Here is a 20,278-nt window from a genome sequence, read left to right on the forward strand (position 1 = left end):
CATGCGTTTTTCCGAACGGCGTCAGGAGCTCCGCCAGGATATGGACTCTGTTCGCACGAGGCGTTTCTTCTCCCCGGCTCCTCTCTCCTCTGGTCCCCTGCAATCTGTTCCTGTGCCTCCCGCCGTGGAGGCTATGCAGGTCGACCGGTCTCGCCTGACACCCCAAGAGAGGACACGACGCCGCATGGAGAATCTCTGCCTGTACTGTGCTAGTACCGAACACTTCCTGAAGGATTGTCCTATCCGTCCTCCCCGCCTGGAAAGACGTCCGCTGACTCCGCACAAAGGTGAGACAGTCCTTGATGTCTACTCTGCTTCTCCACGTCTTACTGTGCCTGTGCGGATGTCTGCCTCTGCCTTCTCCTTCTCTGCTGTGGCCTTCTTGGACTCTGGATCTGCAGGAAATTTCATCTTAGCCTCTCTCGTCAACAGGTTCAACATCCCGGTGACCAGTCTCGCCAGACCCCTCTACATCAATTGTGTAAACAATGAAAGATTGGACTGTACTATACGTTTCCGCACGGAGCCCCTTCTAATGTGCATCGGATCTCATCACGAGAGGATTGAACTGTTGGTCCTCCCCAATTGCACTTCTGAAATCCTTCTTGGACTTCCCTGGCTTCAACTCCATTCCCCAATCCTGGATTGGTCCACTGGGGAGATCAAGAGTTGGGGGCCCTCTTGTTCCAAGGACTGCTTAAAACCGGTTCCCAGTAAACCTTGCCGTGTCCCTGTGCTTCCTCATGTAACCGGTCTCCCTAAGGCCTATATGGACTTTGCGGACGTTTTTTGCAAAAAACAAGCTGAGACTCTACCTCCTCACAGGCCTTATGATTGTCCCATTGACCTCCTCCCGGGCACTACTCCACCCCGGGGCAGAATCTATCCTCTGTCCGTCCCAGAGACTCTTGCCATGTCTGAATACGTCCAAGAAAATTTAAAAAAGGGCTTTATCCGTAAATCCTCCTCTCCTGCCGGAGCCGGATTTTTCTTTGTGTCCAAAAAAGATGGCTCTCTACGTCCTTGCATTGACTACCGCGGTCTTAATAAAATCACGGTTAAGAACCGCTACCCCCTACCCCTCATCTCTGAACTCTTTGATCGTCTCCAAGGTGCCCATATTTTTACCAAACTGGACTTAAGAGGTGCTTATAATCTCATCCGCATCAGAGAGGGGGATGAATGGAAAACGGCATTTAACACCAGAGATGGACACTTTGAGTATCTGGTCATGCCCTTTGGTCTATGCAACGCCCCTGCCGTCTTCCAAGACTTTGTTAATGAAATTTTTCGTGATCTACTATACTCCTGTGTTGTTGTATATCTGGACGATATCCTGATTTTTTCTGCCAATCTTGAAGAACACCGCCAGCATGTCCGTATGGTTCTTCAGAGACTTCGTGATAATCAACTCTATGCCAAAATAGAGAAATGTCTGTTTGAATGCCAATCTCTTCCTTTTCTAGGATACTTGGTCTCTGGCCAGGGACTACAAATGGACCCAGATAAACTCTCTGCCGTCTTAGATTGGCCACGCCCCTCCGGACTCCGTGCCATCCAACGTTTTTTGGGGTTCGCCAATTATTACAGGCAATTTATTCCACATTTTTCTACCATTGTGGCTCCTATTGTGGCTTTAACAAAAAAAATGCCGATCCCAAGTCTTGGCCTCCTCAAGCGGAAGACGCCTTTAAACGACTCAAGTCTGCCTTTTCTTCGGCTCCCGTGCTCTCCAGACCTGACCCATCTAAACCCTTCCTATTGGAGGTTGATGCCTCCTCAGTGGGAGCTGGAGCTGTCCTTCTACAAAAAAACTCTTCCGGGCATGCTGTTACTTGTGGTTTTTTTTCCAGGACCTTCTCTCCGGCGGAGAGGAACTACTCCATCGGGGATCGAGAGCTTCTAGCCATTAAATTAGCACTTGAGGAATGGAGGCATCTGCTGGAGGGATCAAGATTTCCAGTTATTATTTACACCGATCACAAGAACCTCTCCTACCTCCAGTCTGCCCAACGGCTGAATCCTCGTCAGGCCAGGTGGTCTCTGTTCTTTGCCCGATTTAATTTTGAAATTCACTTTCGGCCTGCTGATAAAAACATTAGGGCCGATGCTCTCTCTCGTTCCTCAGATGCCTCTGAAATTGAACTCTCTCCTCAACACATCATTCCTCCTGACTGCCTGATTTCCACTTCTCCAGCCTCCATCAGGCAAACTCCTCCAGGAAAGACCTTTGTTTCTCCACGCCAACGCCTTGGGATCCTCAAATGGGGTCACTCCTCCCATCTCGCAGGTCATGCGGGCATCAAGAAATCTGTGCAACTCATCTCTCGCTTCTATTGGTGGCCGACTCTAGAGACTGATGTGGTGGACTTTGTGCGAGCCTGCACTATCTGTGCCCGGGATAAGACTCCTCGCCAGAAGCCCGCTGGTTTTCTTCATCCTCTACCTGTCCCCGAACAACCTTGGTCTCTGATTGGTATGGATTTTATTACTGACTTACCCCCATCCCATGGCAACACTGTTATTTGGGTGGTCGTTGATCGATTCTCCAAAATGGCACATTTCATCCCTCTTCCTGGTCTTCCTTCAGCGCCTCAGTTGGCTAAACAATTTTTTGTACACATTTTTCGTCTTCACGGGTTGCCTACACAGATCGTCTCGGATAGAGGCGTCCAATTTGTGTCTAAATTCTGGAGGGCTCTCTGTAAACAACTCAAGATTAAATTAAATTTTTCTTCTGCATACCATCCTCAATCCAATGGACAAGTAGAGAGAATTAACCAGATCTTGGGTGACTATTTACGACATTTTGTTTCCTCCCGCCAGGATGACTGGGCAGATCTTCTACCTTGGGCCGAATTCTCGTATAATTTCAGAATCTCTGAATCTTCCTCCAAATCTCCGTTTTTCGTGGTGTACGGCCGTCACCCTCTTCCCCCCCTCCCTACCCCCTTGCCCTCTGGTCTGCCCGCTGTGGATGAAATTTCTCGTGATCTTTCCACCATATGGAAAGAGACCCAAAATTCTCTCTTACAGGCTTCTTCTCGCATGAAGAGATTCGCAGATAAGAAAAGAAGAGCTCCTCCCATTTTTTCCCCTGGAGACAAGGTATGGCTCTCCGCTAAATATGTCCGTTTCCGTGTCCCGAGCTATAAGTTGGGACCACGCTATCTTGGTCCTTTTAAAGTTTTGTGTCAAATTAATCCTGTCTCTTACAAACTTCTTCTTCCTCCTTCTCTTCGTATCCCTAATGCCTTTCACGTCTCTCTTCTTAAACCTCTCATCCTCAACCGTTTTTCTCCTAAATCTGTTCCTCCCACTCCTGTTTCCGGCTCCTCGGACATCTTCTCTGTCAAAGAGATTTTGGCCTCTAAAAAGGTCAGGGGAAGAACTTTTTTTTTAGTGGATTGGGAGGGTTGTGGTCCAGAAGAGAGGTCCTGGGAACCTGAGGACAATATCCTGGACAAAAGTCTGATCCTCAGGTTCTCAGGCCCCAAGAAGAGGGGGAGACCCAAGGGGGGGGGTACTGTTACGCCGAGCGCTCCGGGTCCCCGCTCCTCCCCGGAGCGCTCGCTACACTTCCCTCACTGCAGCGCCCCGGTCGGTTCCACGGACCCGGGGCGCTGCGTTACCACCTCCGGCCGGGATGCGATTCGCGATGCGGGTAGCGCCCGCTCGCGATGCGCACCCCGGCTCCCGTACCTTACTCGCTCCCCGTCAGTTCTGTCCCGGCGCGCGCGGCCCCGCTCCCTAGGGCGCGCGCGCGCCGGGTCTTTGCGATTTAAAGGGCCACTGCACCGCTGATTGGTGCAGTGGTTCCAATTAGTGTTTACACCTGTGCACTTCCCTATATCACCTCACTTCCCCTTCACTCCCTCGCCGGATCTTGTTGCCCTAGTGCCAGTGAAAGCGTTCCTTGTGTGTTCCTTGCCTGTGATTCCAGACCTTCTGCCGTTGCCCCTGACTACGATCCTTGCTGCCTGCCCCGACCTTCTGCTGCGTCCGACCTTGCTTCTGTCTACTCCCTTGTACCGCGCCTATCTTCAGCAGCCAGAGAGGTTGAGCCGTTGCTAGGGGATACGACCTGGTCACTACCGCCGCAGCAAGACCATCCCGCTTTGCGGCGGGCTCTGGTGAAAACCAGTAGTGACTTAGAACCGATCCTCTAGCACGGTCCACGCCAATCCCTCTCTGGCACAGAGGATCCACTACCTGCCAGCCGGCATCGTGACAACTCCCCATACCCTACACCCCCCCCCAAGCTACCACATAATTTTCTAAGCATAGATTCACATCTGTAAGGAACGAACAGTAGACACTAATGCTCTACACAGCTGCTGGCCCCAAACGTCGGCCCCCAACACGCAGACAAGAGGTTAAACGAAAAAAACAAGCCAGAAATGTAAAACCTAGAGAAAAGCGTAACACAAAATCAGACAGAACAAACATATTCAGGACAAGCTGGATCAAACCAGAAATGAAGCGCAGTACAAAGTCAAAAGACAAAAGCAGAATGATAAACAGGGCTGTCACGCCCCCTCCCATAGGCTTGCATTGAGGGGGCAGAGCTTGACGTCACAAGGGAGCTGGGCCATGACCTCACAATTCTCCGGCCCCGTGATCACCAGTAATCAGACCCAGAGCGAACATGCTCCGGGGACTGATTTTAACGGGGGGCTGTGTTCAAGATCACGGGGTTCCCCAGCGGCGGGACCCCCGCGATCAGGCATCTTATCCCCTATCTTTTGGATAGGGGATAAGATGTCTAAGCGCCGCGCCGGAGTACCCCTTTAAATCAACTTAAAGCAAATTAAATGTGAACTAAGTGTTCAAAAGAGGAAAAAGTGGGTCTGGAGCCTGAACCAACATGTAGGTGGCTGTTGAGATTGGGACTAAATGGAATTGAACAGATTACAGTCTTTTTATAATATAAGCAAGGTGCAGAAAAAAAGTTAAGAATTTTTTGTTAGAATCCAATAAAGAAAAGCTTTATACAGTATTTTACATACAACTCACTTGATAAAAAAGATGAAACATGAAAAGGTGCCGATAGTCTTTGCATAAAGAAGGATGTGTGTCTATTTGTTTCTATTTATTAGAAAGAAGATCCAGCTCACAAGGAATTAGTCAAAAAAGTTATTTTCCTTTATATTTTAAATAGAAAAATTAAAAAGCATAACAGATCCTTAAAAAACCTCTGACGCGTTTCAGACATTGTGTCCTCAGTCATAGTCATATGTTTCTATTGTTTTACTTTTGATTTTTTCTGGAGTTGATTCACCAATAAAATCCTAATCTAAAACACAACGCATGCACTGACCTTAGAGGGACCTGAGATGTCGGCATGTTCTACAGCTCCATCACAGTGTACAAACGTTAAAGGAATCTGTCAGCTGCAATTCATGTACCAAACTGCTGTTAGACAGTTGTTAGGGCAAGGAGACACATGGTATCTTTCATATACTGTATCTGTCAGTACTTCCATAACATAAAAAAAATGATTTTCTTCTCAAATCCCCCAAAGTGCTCAGGGATGGAACGCCTTTTTGCTCCCCCTCCCACCCCTGTTTCTGCTTGCTTGACAACTGGACTCAGCTTCCAGCACCAAGCCTTGTTTCCAAATCTCATTCCTGTGCTGTGCATACAATCTTGTGTAGGTGTGAGACTTGGAAACAGGGCTTGGCTTCCAGTTGATTGCCAATAGAGCAGGGACAAGGAGGGAAGAGGGAGCTAGTAAGTGTTCTAGTCCTTAGCACTTCGGGGGCTTGGGAACACTGGAGAATAAAAGCATTGGGTATGGTAATTGCAGCTGACAGGTTCCCTTTAAGTGTAAAAGGAAGAAACATCTACATGGAAGGTGACTTTTAGTGTTGAAGGGGTTATCCAGGATTCAAAAAAACAGGGCTAGTTTATTTTATAAACAGTACCACACTTGTCCTTAGGTCGTGTGTGGTATTACAATTTGGCTCCATTCACTTCAAGAAAACTAAGCTGCAATACTACATATAACCTGAGGACAGGTGTGGTACTGTTTTGGGAAGAAATCAGCTCTGTTTTTTGGAATCCTGGATAATGTTTTTGCAAGTTGGGTTTGTATGTAAATGTAAAATGGTCTAAAGGATACCCTGCATTTACAATAACAACACATTGAATTAAGGTCTCTTCATGAAGGTAAGGCTATGTTCCCGCGATGGTTCTGTGAAAAATTCCAGTGCAGCAGAGTCCTATTGATTTAAATAGGATTCTGCTGCGCTGTTCACATAGCAGAATTTCTGCGTTGGAAACATCTGGTGTGGAAATTCAAATTCCGGTGTCCGCAGAAAAAAATAGATATGTCCAGTCTTTCTGCGGAGTCCACACAGATTAATTTAAATATTAATATACGTAGTGTTTGACTATATTTTGATAATGGATCTTTGTAATGTCTTTCTTTAATAAATAAGGCTTCCCTGTATCTCTAGATGGGATAAATCCTCGGGTCCTCCTTTGGCTTTGATATTATGACTATATCATATCTGTAGATATGTATACCTTTAAGTTACTAAACATCAGGTTGATGTTACTAGATCAGAGGCTGATGTGTAGGACACATGGAACGAGATAAAAGTGGCATTACCTACTTGGCAGAAGAGTTGTATGTTGTTGATTTCAATTTATTTACTTTCCTTTGATACAGTGAAATTGATAGCTGGGAATTGCACATGTTTTACCGGCACCTAAGAAGTAACCTAATATTAAGAAAATATTATGCAATACTGAATATTTCACAATTTATTTGGCATCTTACATGGCAGGTGAGAGGGTCAGAGACTCCCATTATCCTAATACATGTGAGTCCCAGACCTGTGGATTATTCAAATATTAGCTGTTTTCTTTGGAATTCTTCATACCTTCATGGTATACTGTCAGATGACGACATAAAAGTGGATCTGGTCTGGCCTACAGGAGAATATCATTCATTACAATCTACCATTTACCTTCACTAAGGGTAGAATTCTTTGAAGGGTTGAAAATGAGGAACCAGCAACCCTGGAATAGACTGGTCGTTTTAATACACTAATAAAACAAAAAGTATATATATGTATATATATATATATATATATATATATATATAGTAAGTAAAATCTCTTGCTATGTGCATACATTATCTTCTATACATTCCAGAATATACACCTATAATGTATGAATATCTCGACATACTATATGCCACTGAACAGCATATAGCACAATGCAAAAAATTGCATGCTGTGTGGTACACATTTTTTTGGCCCTAGTTCTCTGTATAGAAAACTACAGCCTGTTGTGCTTTACTTACCAGTAAAAAAAACTAAAAGGCATGCCACCCAAATAGAGGTCAAAGAAGGAGGAAAAATAAATAAATGGGTGCTCCTTTGTGTAGTATTTAGAGAAGGTGCAAGCTCACCACTGCACAACTCTATAAAAAGGCATATAGAAGAAGTGGATATCCAGCCAGGTTTTCTTGTGCAATAAAATCTTGTATCTTTATTGAATCACAGCAGGAGTACAGAAGACTTAACCAAAGTGACGCGTTTCAGCCTCCATTAAGGCCTTACTCATACCGTCACAGACAGATCCTTTTTATAGGGGAGGGCATCAACGGACATCCACCCATACCCACCTGACACTAGTCTGGTGATCGCCCTCACCTATATACCTCTCTTCAACACCTGGAGAAGAAATCGCCAGCGTGGAAAATGCAGAAAATCCCTTTGTTGTGTAAAATCCAAAACACAGGTCAGGACAACCATGATGACGCGTTTCAGGCGTGGACTGCCCTTAGTCATACCATCTCTACAACACCTGTATCTCATAAATATGCACTCTATTGAGATGACTATAGCGGTTGCTAGTAGCAACGGCTATGTCAGAAATCGCTCAGATTCCATATAACGTGAAACACAGGTGGTGCATAGAAGGAACAGAACTATATATTATAAAATCAGTATCATTAAAATAAAAGGATAAATCTCTATGCATGACATTCAAGATATGTAGAGAGACAAGTATATATATGTGTATACATATATATATATATATATACTTTAGAATAAATAATAATTATACTCTATCTACGAGTGTCATACATAATAAATGGAAACCAGCATATCATAAATGACATGCAAGCAACATGTACTACAAATATGTACATCAATTTCCACAAATAATGAGACATGCAAAGTATATACCGGTATATAAAATTATAAGAATATAAATAAATTTAGTATCCATAACAGATGAATAATTTGTATCAGTATAAATGATATTGTACTTCCCAGGTATCCTTCCTCCTCACCAATGTAACAAAGCTGAAGATTGATGTAGAGTAAAAACGTTCTTAATATGCGATAGTGAAAATTAGGTAGAGAAAAAGAAACTTTTTAATAATATGCAATGGTGAGAGTGAGATAAAGACTACCTGATCACCTGCCCAAAGCCTCTATACAATATAGGAACATATATTGCCTCAATAATGTAATAATACATGTTGGCATTTATTAAGGCCATGGGGATAACGTGTCCCCAGCATGATGATCCAGTAAACCTCATGATCTAGAAGTTTTTGATCCACACCTCTCACTGGAACAGTGACTCTCTCTATTCCCTGGACCATCATGCTAGAGAAGTCCCCACCATGTTTGTCCGCGCAATACCTAGAGACCATAGACAGGTTTCTGGAAGTAAAATGGGGTATGTCCGAGAGATGCTTTCTAACCCGGACTTTTAAAGCATTCGTGGTACACATATTGGATCTAACAAATTTTACAAGGGAACAGATATACCACAAATTTGGTGTTCCAGTTGATGTACTGTTGTACCCTATAGACCTTATTGTTAACATATGAATGAAAAACAGATGAATGTTGCAGCAAGTGCAGATCAAATGGCCACACTTAAAAGACCCACAAGTCTTAGCCACGTGGGTTTGCTAGTTGTTTTTTGAGTAAAAAGACTCGGGGAAATCTTTGGCGCCTAGCAAAACAACGATAACCATTCTGGGTAACTGTAGCAAATACCAGGTCAGAAATTATCCTATACCTGCCAATGATCTTTTTAATAGACCCATAATGTTCACTGTATTGGGTAGAAAACACAAGTGGTTGCTTCTTATCCTTCTTATTTTTATTGTTACATTTATGGGGAACCATTAACTCCTCTCTAGATTTTTGGGTGGCTATGGTACATACTCGTTCTATGTCCCTCAATCTATAGCCCCTGTGTATCAGACTGGATTGTATGTATCAAATTCAGAGAGAGAAGAGCAGTTCCGGCAAGCTCGTATCATTTTCCCCGTCGGTAAATTCCTCGTAACATGGGGAGGATGGCATTAACTGGCATATAAGATGGAAATCACTACCAGCTCCTTACGATATGTACTGGTCATGATCTTTTTTTCCTCACAATTCCCCATCAAATTCAAATCCAAAAAAGCAATTTGGGATGGATGATGTGAAACTATAAATTTTGAATTCATGTGATTGGAATTGAGAAACCCTGAAAATCTTTGTATGGCCATTACATCGGACCCCCAGATAAACAGGAGGTCGTCGATGTAGTGGCCATACCAGATAAAACAGGAAGAAAATGGATTATTGCAGGAAAACAAAGACTCTCTCTCCCACCAAGCCATGTATATGTTGGCTAAAGACTGGGAAAATTTAGCCCCCATCGAAGCCCCTGTGACCTAAAAATGATGTGTAAGTAAATAATGTACAGTTATATAGATAAAAAGGCATAGGGGGACATTTATCATTGTCTTTAGAGCCTTTTTTTTTTGGCTTATATTTCACATAAAATGTTGCACATGCTCCAAAGCACCTTTTTTTGGGACTTTTGGCTGTAAACAATAAGTTGCAAACCATCTTGCAAAAGTCAATTTCAGCTTTCACTTTGCAGTGGTAACAGATCTATCAAGTGCGAATGTCGCCCATAAAGTCGCAAACCCCTCCAAAACACCACAAATCTATACCAGCCTAGACCTAGCTTACAAAACCGGAGATTACTTTTAAAAAGTCATAGAGAAGAGGAGGAATCATACAAAATAATGTTCTGAAGTCATTTATTTCTTTTTTTTACGTGTGCCAAATTTATCAGCAGCCCAGCATTTTGTATTACTTCAGAAAAAAATCATAACTACATGCAGGAAAATGTATACGTTTAAAATTGTCATCTTCTGACCCCTATAACCTTTTTATTTTTCCGTGTTCAGGGTGCTATGAGGGTTCATTTTTTGCGCCGTGATCTGAAGTTTTTGTCGGTACCATTTTTGTATTGATCTGACTTTTTGATTGCTTTTTATTCATCTTTTCATGATATAAAAAGTGACCAAAAATACGCTATTTTGGACTTTGGAATTTTTTTTGCGCGTACGCCATTGACCGTGCGGTTTAATTAGCGGCATATATTTTTTTAAATCGGACATTTCCGCACGCGGCGATACCACATATGTTTATTTTTGTTTTTATTTACACTGTCTTTTTTTTATTATTGGAAATGCCGGGTGATTCAAACTTTTATTAGGGGAAGGGATAATTCAAAGGTTTAATGATTTTTTTACACTTTTCTTTTGCAATATTATAGCCCCCATAGGGGGCTATAACATTGCATTTACTGATCTTTAACAGTGTTCAATGCATCTCCATAGGGATGCATTGATCAGGGTTTTCGGCGATTGATTGCTCAAGCCTGGATCTCAGACTTGAAGCATTCAATAGGCGATCGGACTGCAGGAAGGAAGGTAAGAGACCTTCCTCCTGTAGTACAGCTGTTCGGGATGCCGCAATTTTAACGCGGCGATCCTGAACAGCTCCCTGAGCTAGCCGGGCACTTTTTACTTTCACTTTTAGCCGCGTGGCTCAGCTTTGAGTCACTGTGGGACCCCGCGTTATATCACTGTAGTGGGACCAAGGACGTACTCATACGTGCTTGGACCTTAAGGGGTTAAGGGGGTACTCCAGAAAAAGAAAAGTGTTTTTAAATCAATTGGTGCCAGAAAGTTAAACAGATTTGTAAATTACTTCTATTTAAAAATCTTAATCCTTCCAGTACTTTATCATCTGCTGTATGCCCCAGAAGAACCTGTGTAGTTCTTCTCCAGTCTGACCACAGACTGGAGAAGACAGGAACTGCCCAGAGTAGGAGAGGTTTGCTATGGGAATTTGCTCCTGCTCTGGACAGTTCCAGGCATGGACAGAGGTGGCAGCAGAAAGCACTTCGGTCAGACTGAAGAAGAACTACACAACTTCCTGTGGAACATACAGCAGCTGATAAATACTGGAATGATTAAGATTTTTGAATAGAAATAATATAGAAATCTGTATAACTTTCTGGCACCGGATGATTTGAAATATGTTTTTTTCCTCTGAAGCAAAAAAAAAAATAATGCACAACCTGTTTCAGCAATCAGGTCAAACATAAAATTACTATCTGGCATCCTGACTGGCTGGGCACATGTGGTGGTGCAACTGAGGTCAACGAGACACTTTTTTGGCCTCAAACAATTCAATGGGGGCCTGTGACTACATTTGGCATATTAACTAGAGATGAGCGAACTTACAGTAAATTTGATTCGTCACAAACTTCTCGGCTCGGCAATTGATGACTTTTCCTGCATAAATTAGTTCAGCTTTCAGGTGCTCCCGTGGGCTGTAAAAAGGTGGATACAGTCCTAGGAGACTCTTTCCTAGGAATGTATCCACCTTTTCCAGCCCACCGGAGCACCTGAAGGCTGAACACATTTACGCAGGATAAGTCATCAACTGCCGAGCTGAGAAGTCCGTGACGATTCGAATTTACTGTAAGTTCGCTCATCTCTAATATTAACCAGGAGTCTCACTGAATGTTGTGTAACTATAGTTAGACAATACAAAGCTTAGGTGTTGAGGTCTGTGTAGCCACCAGAAAATACATGAAGAAATACATTGTGCAGAGGAAAATTTGCCCATAGCAACCAATCAGATTGTTTATTTCATTTTGCAGAAGCCTTGTTAAAAATGAAAGAAGCAATCTGATTGGTTGTTATGGGCAACTGGGCAACTTTTCCTCTGGACAGGTTTTGATAAATCTCCCCCAATAAGTTTTCTGTTATAGTCAGTAAGAATAACGAAATAATAATAAGAATAACTGAATAAGAATAAGATTTTAGATATACTTTAGGTATATTTTTCACATATATATATTATCCAGAGTATAATGGTGCCAGACTGTGTTCGCATTTGCCATTTCAATGCAGTAGTGTCGCAGTACTGTCGCAGTACAGCAATGAAACTGCAATGCAACTGCTACTTGTGAACCCTGGCTTATTGTAGCAATTTTATAATCACTTATTTCCTGATATATTTTTTAGCTAAAAATCAGGAGGGTGGAAAAAGGGTTTTCAACAAAAATATTACTCTTATGTATACAATAGCTATTTATGAGCACACAATCTTGTATTTACTTGTACTAAGTTGTCGTATTCGGTATTTTATATTCAATGATATGCTAATAAACAAGTCTAATATAGGCACCATGGGTGGTCAGGAAGAAGTGTCCTAGAGGAAGGAACAAACAGGAATGGAAATAAGCCAGCCCTGTATTCTTCACATCTTACAGTCATTGACTTTAGCCATAAATTATGCAGAACAACATCCGGCTTTATTTGGCTTCTGAAATTTACAAGATGCTTTGGTGATTTCTCGTGTGTTCTAGGAAGCACAGATAATGTATGGGACCAGAAAGCAACAACATCTATATGGGGCATTTAAGGCCCTAGAAAATAAGAGGCCAGTTCTTCTCCTCGGCATTACTGAAATGTTTAGGATAAGATGGAGAAGGCAGGTTTGAAATAGTCACACTGAAATAGTAAATAATTGTTTTATGAAGGTCTTGAATAATTAGAGCGCCATAACTGAGGATACGTAATGCAATGCCATCTCAGTAGGTTCTTCTTGTGAGCATGACGTATACTGTAGAAAGGCTGAAAGAGGGTTTATCAATTTGCCGGATTTTTCGCCGTATAAGACGCACTTTTTCTTCCCCAAAACTGGGGGGGAAAAGTTGGTGCGTCTTATACGGCAAATACACATTAAAACCGGCGGTCCCGGCAGCCATCAACAGCCGGGACTCGCGGCTAATACAGGACATCACCGACCGCGGTGATGCCCTGTATTAACCCTTCAGAAGCAGCGATCATAGCTGACCGCTGCGTCTGAAGCGAAAGTGACACTAACCCGGCTGCTTAGTCGGGCTGTTCGGGACCGCCACGGTGAAATCGAGGCTTCCTGAACAGCTTACAGGACACCGGGAGGGACCTTACCTGCCTCCTCGGTGTCTGCTCTGTGCCGGGATCCCCTGCATGGCCGGCGTTCTCCTTCGTCGTTATCACGTCGTCGCTCACGCCGTCCCGTCATCCAATAGGAGCGGCGTGCGTAGCGACGTGATGACGGCGACGGAGAGCGAGGATACTGGGCAGCAGAGATGGACACCCCGGGGACGCAGCGACAGCGATGGAGCGACATCCAGGGCAGCGGTGACGAGCGGTGACGGGTCTGGAGCGGCGGGGACACGTGAGTATAACCTCCTATACCAGTGGTCTTCAACCTGTGGACCTCCAGATGTTGCAAAACCACAACTCCCAGCATGCCCGGACAGCCAACGGCTGTCAGGGCATGCTAGGAGTTGTAGTTTTGCAACATCTGAAGGTCCGCAGGTTGAAGATCACTGTCCTATACTTTACATTGCATTTGGTTCAGAATCTTTATTTTCTAGATTTTTATACTCTAAAATTGGGTGCGTCTTATATGCCGAAAAATACGGTAATCTTTTTGTGAGTGAAAAGCATATTCAGTTTTGTAATGTAAAGTAATGTTACATTTTAGATCTAAAGATGAAGCATGAGTATCGTACAGAGTTTATGGGTCATCATAAAAGGGTTCAGTCTGTTTAAAAAAAAAAAAAAATCTGCTATCAAAATATTTTTGAAAAGGACCCATATTTTTGGTCCTCTTTTAAAGCAAATGAATTATATAGATAGGACCCCCACTTAGGACCCCTTTAGTGAGACAGAAAAGATAGATGCTCTGTAAGCATCCGATCTAATGGACTTGAGCTATCTATGTAAGGCTGGGATCACACATGTGCGGCGTCCGGCATAGCTTCCCCTCGTGAATTGGAGGGAAACTGATACAAGAACTGATCCCATTCATTTGAATGGGTCAGTTTACAGTCTTTTGGCGTCTCCATTTTGACATGACGGCACCAGACAGGGCACCAGCTTGTTCCCCTGTCCGGCGTACAGAAACAAGGGACGCCTGATGCCACAACTGATGCAGGTTGTCATCAGTTATGGCATCAGTTGCATCGAGATCTAGGCTGAGTTCACCAATGCCGGATGCCGGACATATGTGAACCAAGCCTTATACTACATTTTCTCTGGGGAATTGACTGGCTGACTGCAACTCCAGTGGGTTAGGCTCCCTTCATATATGAGATCTGCCAGATGCAGGTATTATTAAGGAAAAATTCTCAATTTTCAATATTCAATATGGGTTATATTTGTTGAATATCACTATAGAAGCTTTAAATATCTAAAACTTTTTTATACACTGTCCAATGCCTTCAATGGTTGGATCATCTTTTTATGTATACAGTGGTCCCTCAACATAGGATGGTAATTCGTTCCAAACGGACCATCGATTGTTGAAACCATCGTATGTTGAGGGATCCGTGCAATGTAAAGTATGGGACAGTGGTCTACAACCTGCGGACCTCCAGATGTTGCAAAACTACAACACCCAGCATGCCTGGACAGCCAACGGCTCTCCAGGCATGCTGGGAGTTGTAGTTTTGCAACATCTGGAGGTCCGCAGGTTGAAGACCACTGGTAGAGGAAGTTGTACTCACCTGGCCCTGCCGCACCGGACCGTCACCACTCGTCACCGCTGCCCTGGATGTCGCCTTCCATCACTGTCGCCGCGTCCCCGTGGTGTCCCCGACGCTCCGGCAAGGCCTCTGCTTCCCCGGCATCCTCGCTCTCCGTCGCCGCCATCATGTCGTTATGCACGCCGCTCCTATTGGATGATAGTACGGCATGCGCGGCGACGTGATGACGACGATGGAGAGCGCTGATGATGCAGGGGATTCCGAAAAGGACGCGCCGGAGCCCCGAGGACAGGTAAGTGATCGTCAGCGGACTACACGGGGCACCGTAAACGGCTATCCGGTGGCAGCTGAAGCAGTCTGCACTGCCGGATAGCCGTTTATGCGATGGCCCCGACATACAAAAGCATCGTATGTTGATGCTGCTTTCAACATGCGATGGCCTCTGAGAGTCCATCGTATGTTGAAATGATCGTATGTCGGGGCCATCGTTGGTCGGGGGGTCACTGTATATGCTTGTTGAATCCCACTGCTTCTAAAAGAACATTACTGCTTCATCATCCATGTGTTTGCCCAACCTGTGAAATGTTACCAGGCATATGACTATAAGATGGCATTTAGGACTTATTGTGATACATCTTTTAAAGTACATATTTGTTCCCTTTCAGGAAGCAGGTTGTGCCTTCTCGATAATCCTCATGGCTGTGTTCTGGTGTACCGAGGTCATACCCCTTGCAGTCACTGCTTTGCTGCCGGTCTTGTTGTTCCCAATGTTTGGTATTCTGGAATCAAAACAGGTAAACAGTTTATGTGTCAAACCAAAAAGGGTACATTAGCCTGTTTGTTCTGGAGTTTTTTTTTTATATATATATATATATATATATATATATATATATATATATATATATATATATATATAAATATTGTCCTCTTTTGTCTTTACTGATCTAGTAGCCACAACCCCAGAATGGTTGACAGCCATTTTTTGTGCCACAAATATACCGGTAGTTATTAAAAAAAAAAAAAAAAAAAAAAAAAAACTTAATGGGGGGCGATTTATCAATATGTGTTAGTATGCAGCCACTTCATAGTCTTTTTTTTCTTTCTTTACTTTTAGCTTGTGTGCGCCAAATTTATCAAAACAGCGAACTTTGGTAAATTTTGTACAAATTAAAAATCACCTCAGAACTTGCTGTAGTATGTCATTTTTCTAAGACAAGACAGAGGTGGTAGAGGTTGCCCATTATTTTTGTGCCTTTTTAAAAAAGACACAGGGGGACATTTATCAAAGCATTTAGTTGATTTTTTTTTTGCTTAAAATTGTCGCAAAAAAATTTTTTCTGCGACTTTTTGATTCTGCAGTGTCCTAAGCAAAAAATAAAAATCTTGCTTACCAAAGGAAAAAGTGATTTTTGACTTGCAGTGGTCAGAGATTTATCAAGTGCAAAAGTCGCAAAAAAGTCGCATCGCATGTAAAAAGCTACTAAATTTACTCCAGCTCAGACATGGAGCAGAAAAAGCCGCTACCAAAGCAAAAAAAGAAAAATTGCTTACGTGAAAGAAATTTATCAACAGGCTGAAAGCAGCTGATAAATAAGTCGCACATAAGCAAAAAAATTGTAAGAAAAAAAGAACTAAAAGAAAGAATACATAAGCAAACATTGATAAATGTCCCCCACAGTTTATAAATCCCATCGACTGCATCGTCAAGAATGAAGCACTGCATCTCACAGTCACTTTTGCCAAAGTTGTCTATTGTGAAAATGTGAAAAATTATTGTGCAAAAACTAACTGTGCAAAAATTTGGTGCCAAATGTCAGCCAATAAAATGTCAGGAAGGCAACAATAAATCTCCCCCAATGTGCCCAGATAGAAATGTTGGGTTGCTGCAAAATGCGGCATGCAGTTATGTCTCAGATTAGTAAATGATTACAGGCTTTGGTCTGACTAGATCCTGGGTCTTGCCACAAGAGGGTGTAAGGGTAGGTTAACATGGGCAGATTACCTGCAGAATTTCTGCAGCGTATTTGCGGCGGAAAATCTGCAGCAGATAATCTGCTACCATTGAATTCAATGGGTCCAAAGGAAAATCTGCAAAACTGCCTCCATTGCGGGTTTTCTGATGGCCCATTGAAGTCAATGGTAGCAAAATCTGCTACGGATTTTCCGCAGCAAATATGCTGCGGAAATTCTGCAGGTAATCTGCCCATGTGAACGTACCCTAAAAGTGTTTTCCCTGCAGCTCAATAAAAAAGGCTCTCATAGGCTACTTCTGGGAATACCTTTTGGTAAAAGATTACTGCTAGACACGCCTTTATGACACACTTTAAGACATTTTGCACAGTTGAAGGACTTTGAGAGGGGGTGCATCTTTGGACTGAGAAAAGCAGGATGGTCCTTTCTGACCAAGCTGTTAGGAGGTGTTGGGAGCAGTGGTTACAAGAGGGCACCCACACGGCATACAGGCTCTGGATGGTCCAGACAGAACACCAGTAGAGAGGGGCGGCTGATTCGCCAACAAGCACGAGCAGCTTCCACTGTCTTCTTGTCCGGCATCCAGACACAGGGGGCATCTTCATTCACACAATGTAATGTCTCAAATTAGTTTTTTTTAGATTTTAGTACATATGGCAGCAGGAGTAGGTCTGTACGGACCTCAGCCTCTGCATCTAACAAGGATGGTCCTAATCACTGACAGCAAACAGAGATCTTGAAAATGGTAAGGGACTGAAAGCTTATAGTTTATTGTATGTAGGGGAAGGAGAAGGATCTGACACCAAAAAGGTTGTATTACCTTCCAAAGTGTGGCTGTCTGTGGCCAGCTATGATATTGTCTTATTTAAGCTGCAAGTTTTAGGTAGTCATTCCAATATATGTCAGTATTCCTTTTGTCCTATACTTAGTTACTATTTGACCATAATATGATAAGTCAGTAACACTGTCATTTTCCTAGGTTTGTATGCAGTACCTGAAGGACACTAACATGTTGTTTGTTGGAGGATTAATAGTAGCGGTGGCTGTGGAGCACTGGAACCTGCATAAGAGGATTGCACTGAAGGTTCTTCTCATTGTTGGAGTTAGACCTCCCTTGTAAGACCCCTTACTCTTCTTCTTCTTCTTGGATGTGTTTAATTCATTATACTGTATATCTGTAAAATATAAATTATGGGGGAGATTTATCAAAACCTGTGAAGAGGAAAAGTTGCCCAGTTGCCCATAGCAACCAATCAGATTGCCTCTTTCATTTTTATGCAAAATGAAAGAAGCAAGCTGATTGGTTGCTATGGGCAACATGGCAACTTTTCCTTTGCACAGGTTTTGATAAATCTCCACCTATATCTTTTATACAGGTTAAAACAAGTTTGTGTTTTCATTGTCTTGTTCTAATGTTTCTATTATCTGCTCTGAAGACTACTACACAAGAGAATCATTGGAGAAGAACATTCTTTTTATCCATTTCTAATACTTCAGTCAGGACATTTTTAACCTAAGACAGAATTGAATAGTCTGCCTGCCCCCAGCTAGTAGAAAGAGGCCAAGGCCAGGTAGTGGCTGAGGCAAATACTGCAGTTTAGTCCCATACAAAAGAATGGAACTGAGGTGCAAAACCAGACATTGCGGGAGATTTGTTAAAACCTGTGTAGAGTGAGAGTGGTGCAAGACCTGTGAAAAATGAAAGAAGCAATGTGATTGGTTGCCATGGACAACTGCACCACTCTCTCTCTACAGAGGTTTTGATAAATCTCCTCCTTACACTCTACCAAATGTATCTAGGAAACAATATAGGGAACAAAGAGCAGGTTTCCACACAGGTTTTTTTTTTTGGCTTTTTTTGGCATTTTTTGAAAACCGGCCACTGCAGTTTCTGAGCCTAAGCTGGGAGTCTATTCAAAAGGAATGGGAAATATAAAGGAAGGATCCATACTTCTCCTTCCTACTGGATCCACTTCTGACTTAGGCTCAAGAGCTGCAGTAGCAGTTTTCCCAAAAAAATGCCAGTAAATACCTGTGTGGAAACCTAGCCTAAGGTTACGTTTACACATGCGTATTTTCTGCTGCAGATTTGCTTCTGCAGATTTTGCTGCCCCTAAGGGTACGTTCAGACGTGCGGATTTTCGCAGCGCATTTCGCTGAGGATCCGCCGCTGAAGGACCTCCTATATGCTGCCTTTACATGTGCCTGCTTGGAGTGGCAATACGCCGCTCCGAGCAGACACACTGCGATGTGCGAGTCGCCGCGCGCATGCACAGTATACTCGCACATCGCAGCAGCTCTCGGCCTAGCTCATTGAGCAGGAGAAGCGGCCGCAATGTGTGCGAGTATACACATCGCAGTGTGTCTGCTCGGAGCGGCGTATTGCCGCTACGAGCAGGCACATTTAAGGGCACCATACAGAGGTCCTTCTATGGCGGATCTGCAGCGTAAAATACGCTGTAAATCCGCACGTGTGAACCTACCCTTAGGGTAGGTTCACACGCGCAGATTTTTTAGCGGGTTTTCCACTGTGTATTTGAAAGTGGGCGGGCTCTTCTCGGCTGTCCGCAGCAGATTTTCCGTGGCGGAATTTATGCTGCGGAAAATCCGCCACAGTCCCTACTGACTTCAATGGGGTTTACGGCGGATTTTCCGCAGTGTACATTCCGCCGTGGAAAATCTGCTGCGGACAGCCGAAAAGAGCCCGCCCACTTTCAAATACGCAGCGGAAAACCCGCTAAAAAAATCAGCGCGTGTGAACGCACCTTAAGACAGGAAGACGTGCACTGTGCTCAATCAATGTGTAGGCCGGGCCCTTTACTTTTATTTTTGTTTTTCAGGTAAGGGTGCATTCACATCATGTTTTTACTCCCAGCCGGATCCAGTAAGAGAATTTCATAACTGTGTGCTGCCGTATCCCTGCTGGACCCACCCACATGGTACCCCATTAATTTCATTTAGCTGACCAGAGTCAGCTAGGGATTCTGGTTGGCTCATTTTCCAACCGTATATCTAGTTTTTGCACCAGACAGCTAACTGTGGTTTGCTGCGTTTTTCTGGCCAGTTCAACCAGGGTCACTAGCTAACTCCAGTGGATTGAGGTAAATGGGGAGCGGAACGGGTCCAGCAGAGATACCGCAGCAGGCAGTTTTGTAATTCTCCCATCGAAACCGGTTGCTGGAGAGTGAAAATGTGAGGTTGATGCACCATAATAGTGGTGAATTTAAGATCTACATAAATAATACAATCAGCCAATGAATGAATAATTGTTTTCTTGTTTGTCAGCTGATCAATAGCCCTTTTTACTGGTCAATTATTGGTAACAAATGTTCCTAGGAGCGTTCATTTGGCTAATAAGCAGCTGGTCTAAAAGGCCTCTTAAAGGGGTATTCTGAGTTGTATCATTATTCTAAAAATGTGCTCAGCC

At 43.4% G+C, this 20,278-nt stretch overlaps 2 protein-coding genes across 3 annotated transcripts in view; one reads left to right on the top strand and one right to left on the bottom strand.

Moving 5' to 3' along the window:
- The window catches only part of SLC13A5 (solute carrier family 13 member 5), a 124,092-nt gene that overhangs the window by 71,258 nt on the left and 32,556 nt on the right, over positions 1 to 20,278 (top strand). For both annotated transcript variants that reach the window (XM_056558409.1, XM_056558410.1), the window contains exons 3-4: positions 15,546 to 15,674; positions 17,831 to 17,967. In XM_056558409.1, the coding sequence (XP_056414384.1) occupies positions 15,546 to 15,674; positions 17,831 to 17,967 (266 nt within the window). The remainder of the gene's footprint in view (positions 1 to 15,545; positions 15,675 to 17,830; positions 17,968 to 20,278) is intronic.
- Positions 15,489 to 20,278, bottom strand: part of LOC130356634 (coiled-coil domain-containing protein 63-like) — a 136,072-nt gene continuing 131,282 nt past the window's right edge. The window contains exon 11 of the mRNA XM_056558415.1: positions 15,489 to 15,659. Within this exon, the coding sequence (XP_056414390.1) occupies positions 15,616 to 15,659 (44 nt within the window). The 3' untranslated portion in view covers positions 15,489 to 15,615. The remainder of the gene's footprint in view (positions 15,660 to 20,278) is intronic.

Source organism: Hyla sarda, chromosome 2 (assembly GCF_029499605.1).
Source record: "Hyla sarda isolate aHylSar1 chromosome 2, aHylSar1.hap1, whole genome shotgun sequence".
Taxonomy (NCBI): Eukaryota; Metazoa; Chordata; class Amphibia; order Anura; family Hylidae; genus Hyla; species Hyla sarda.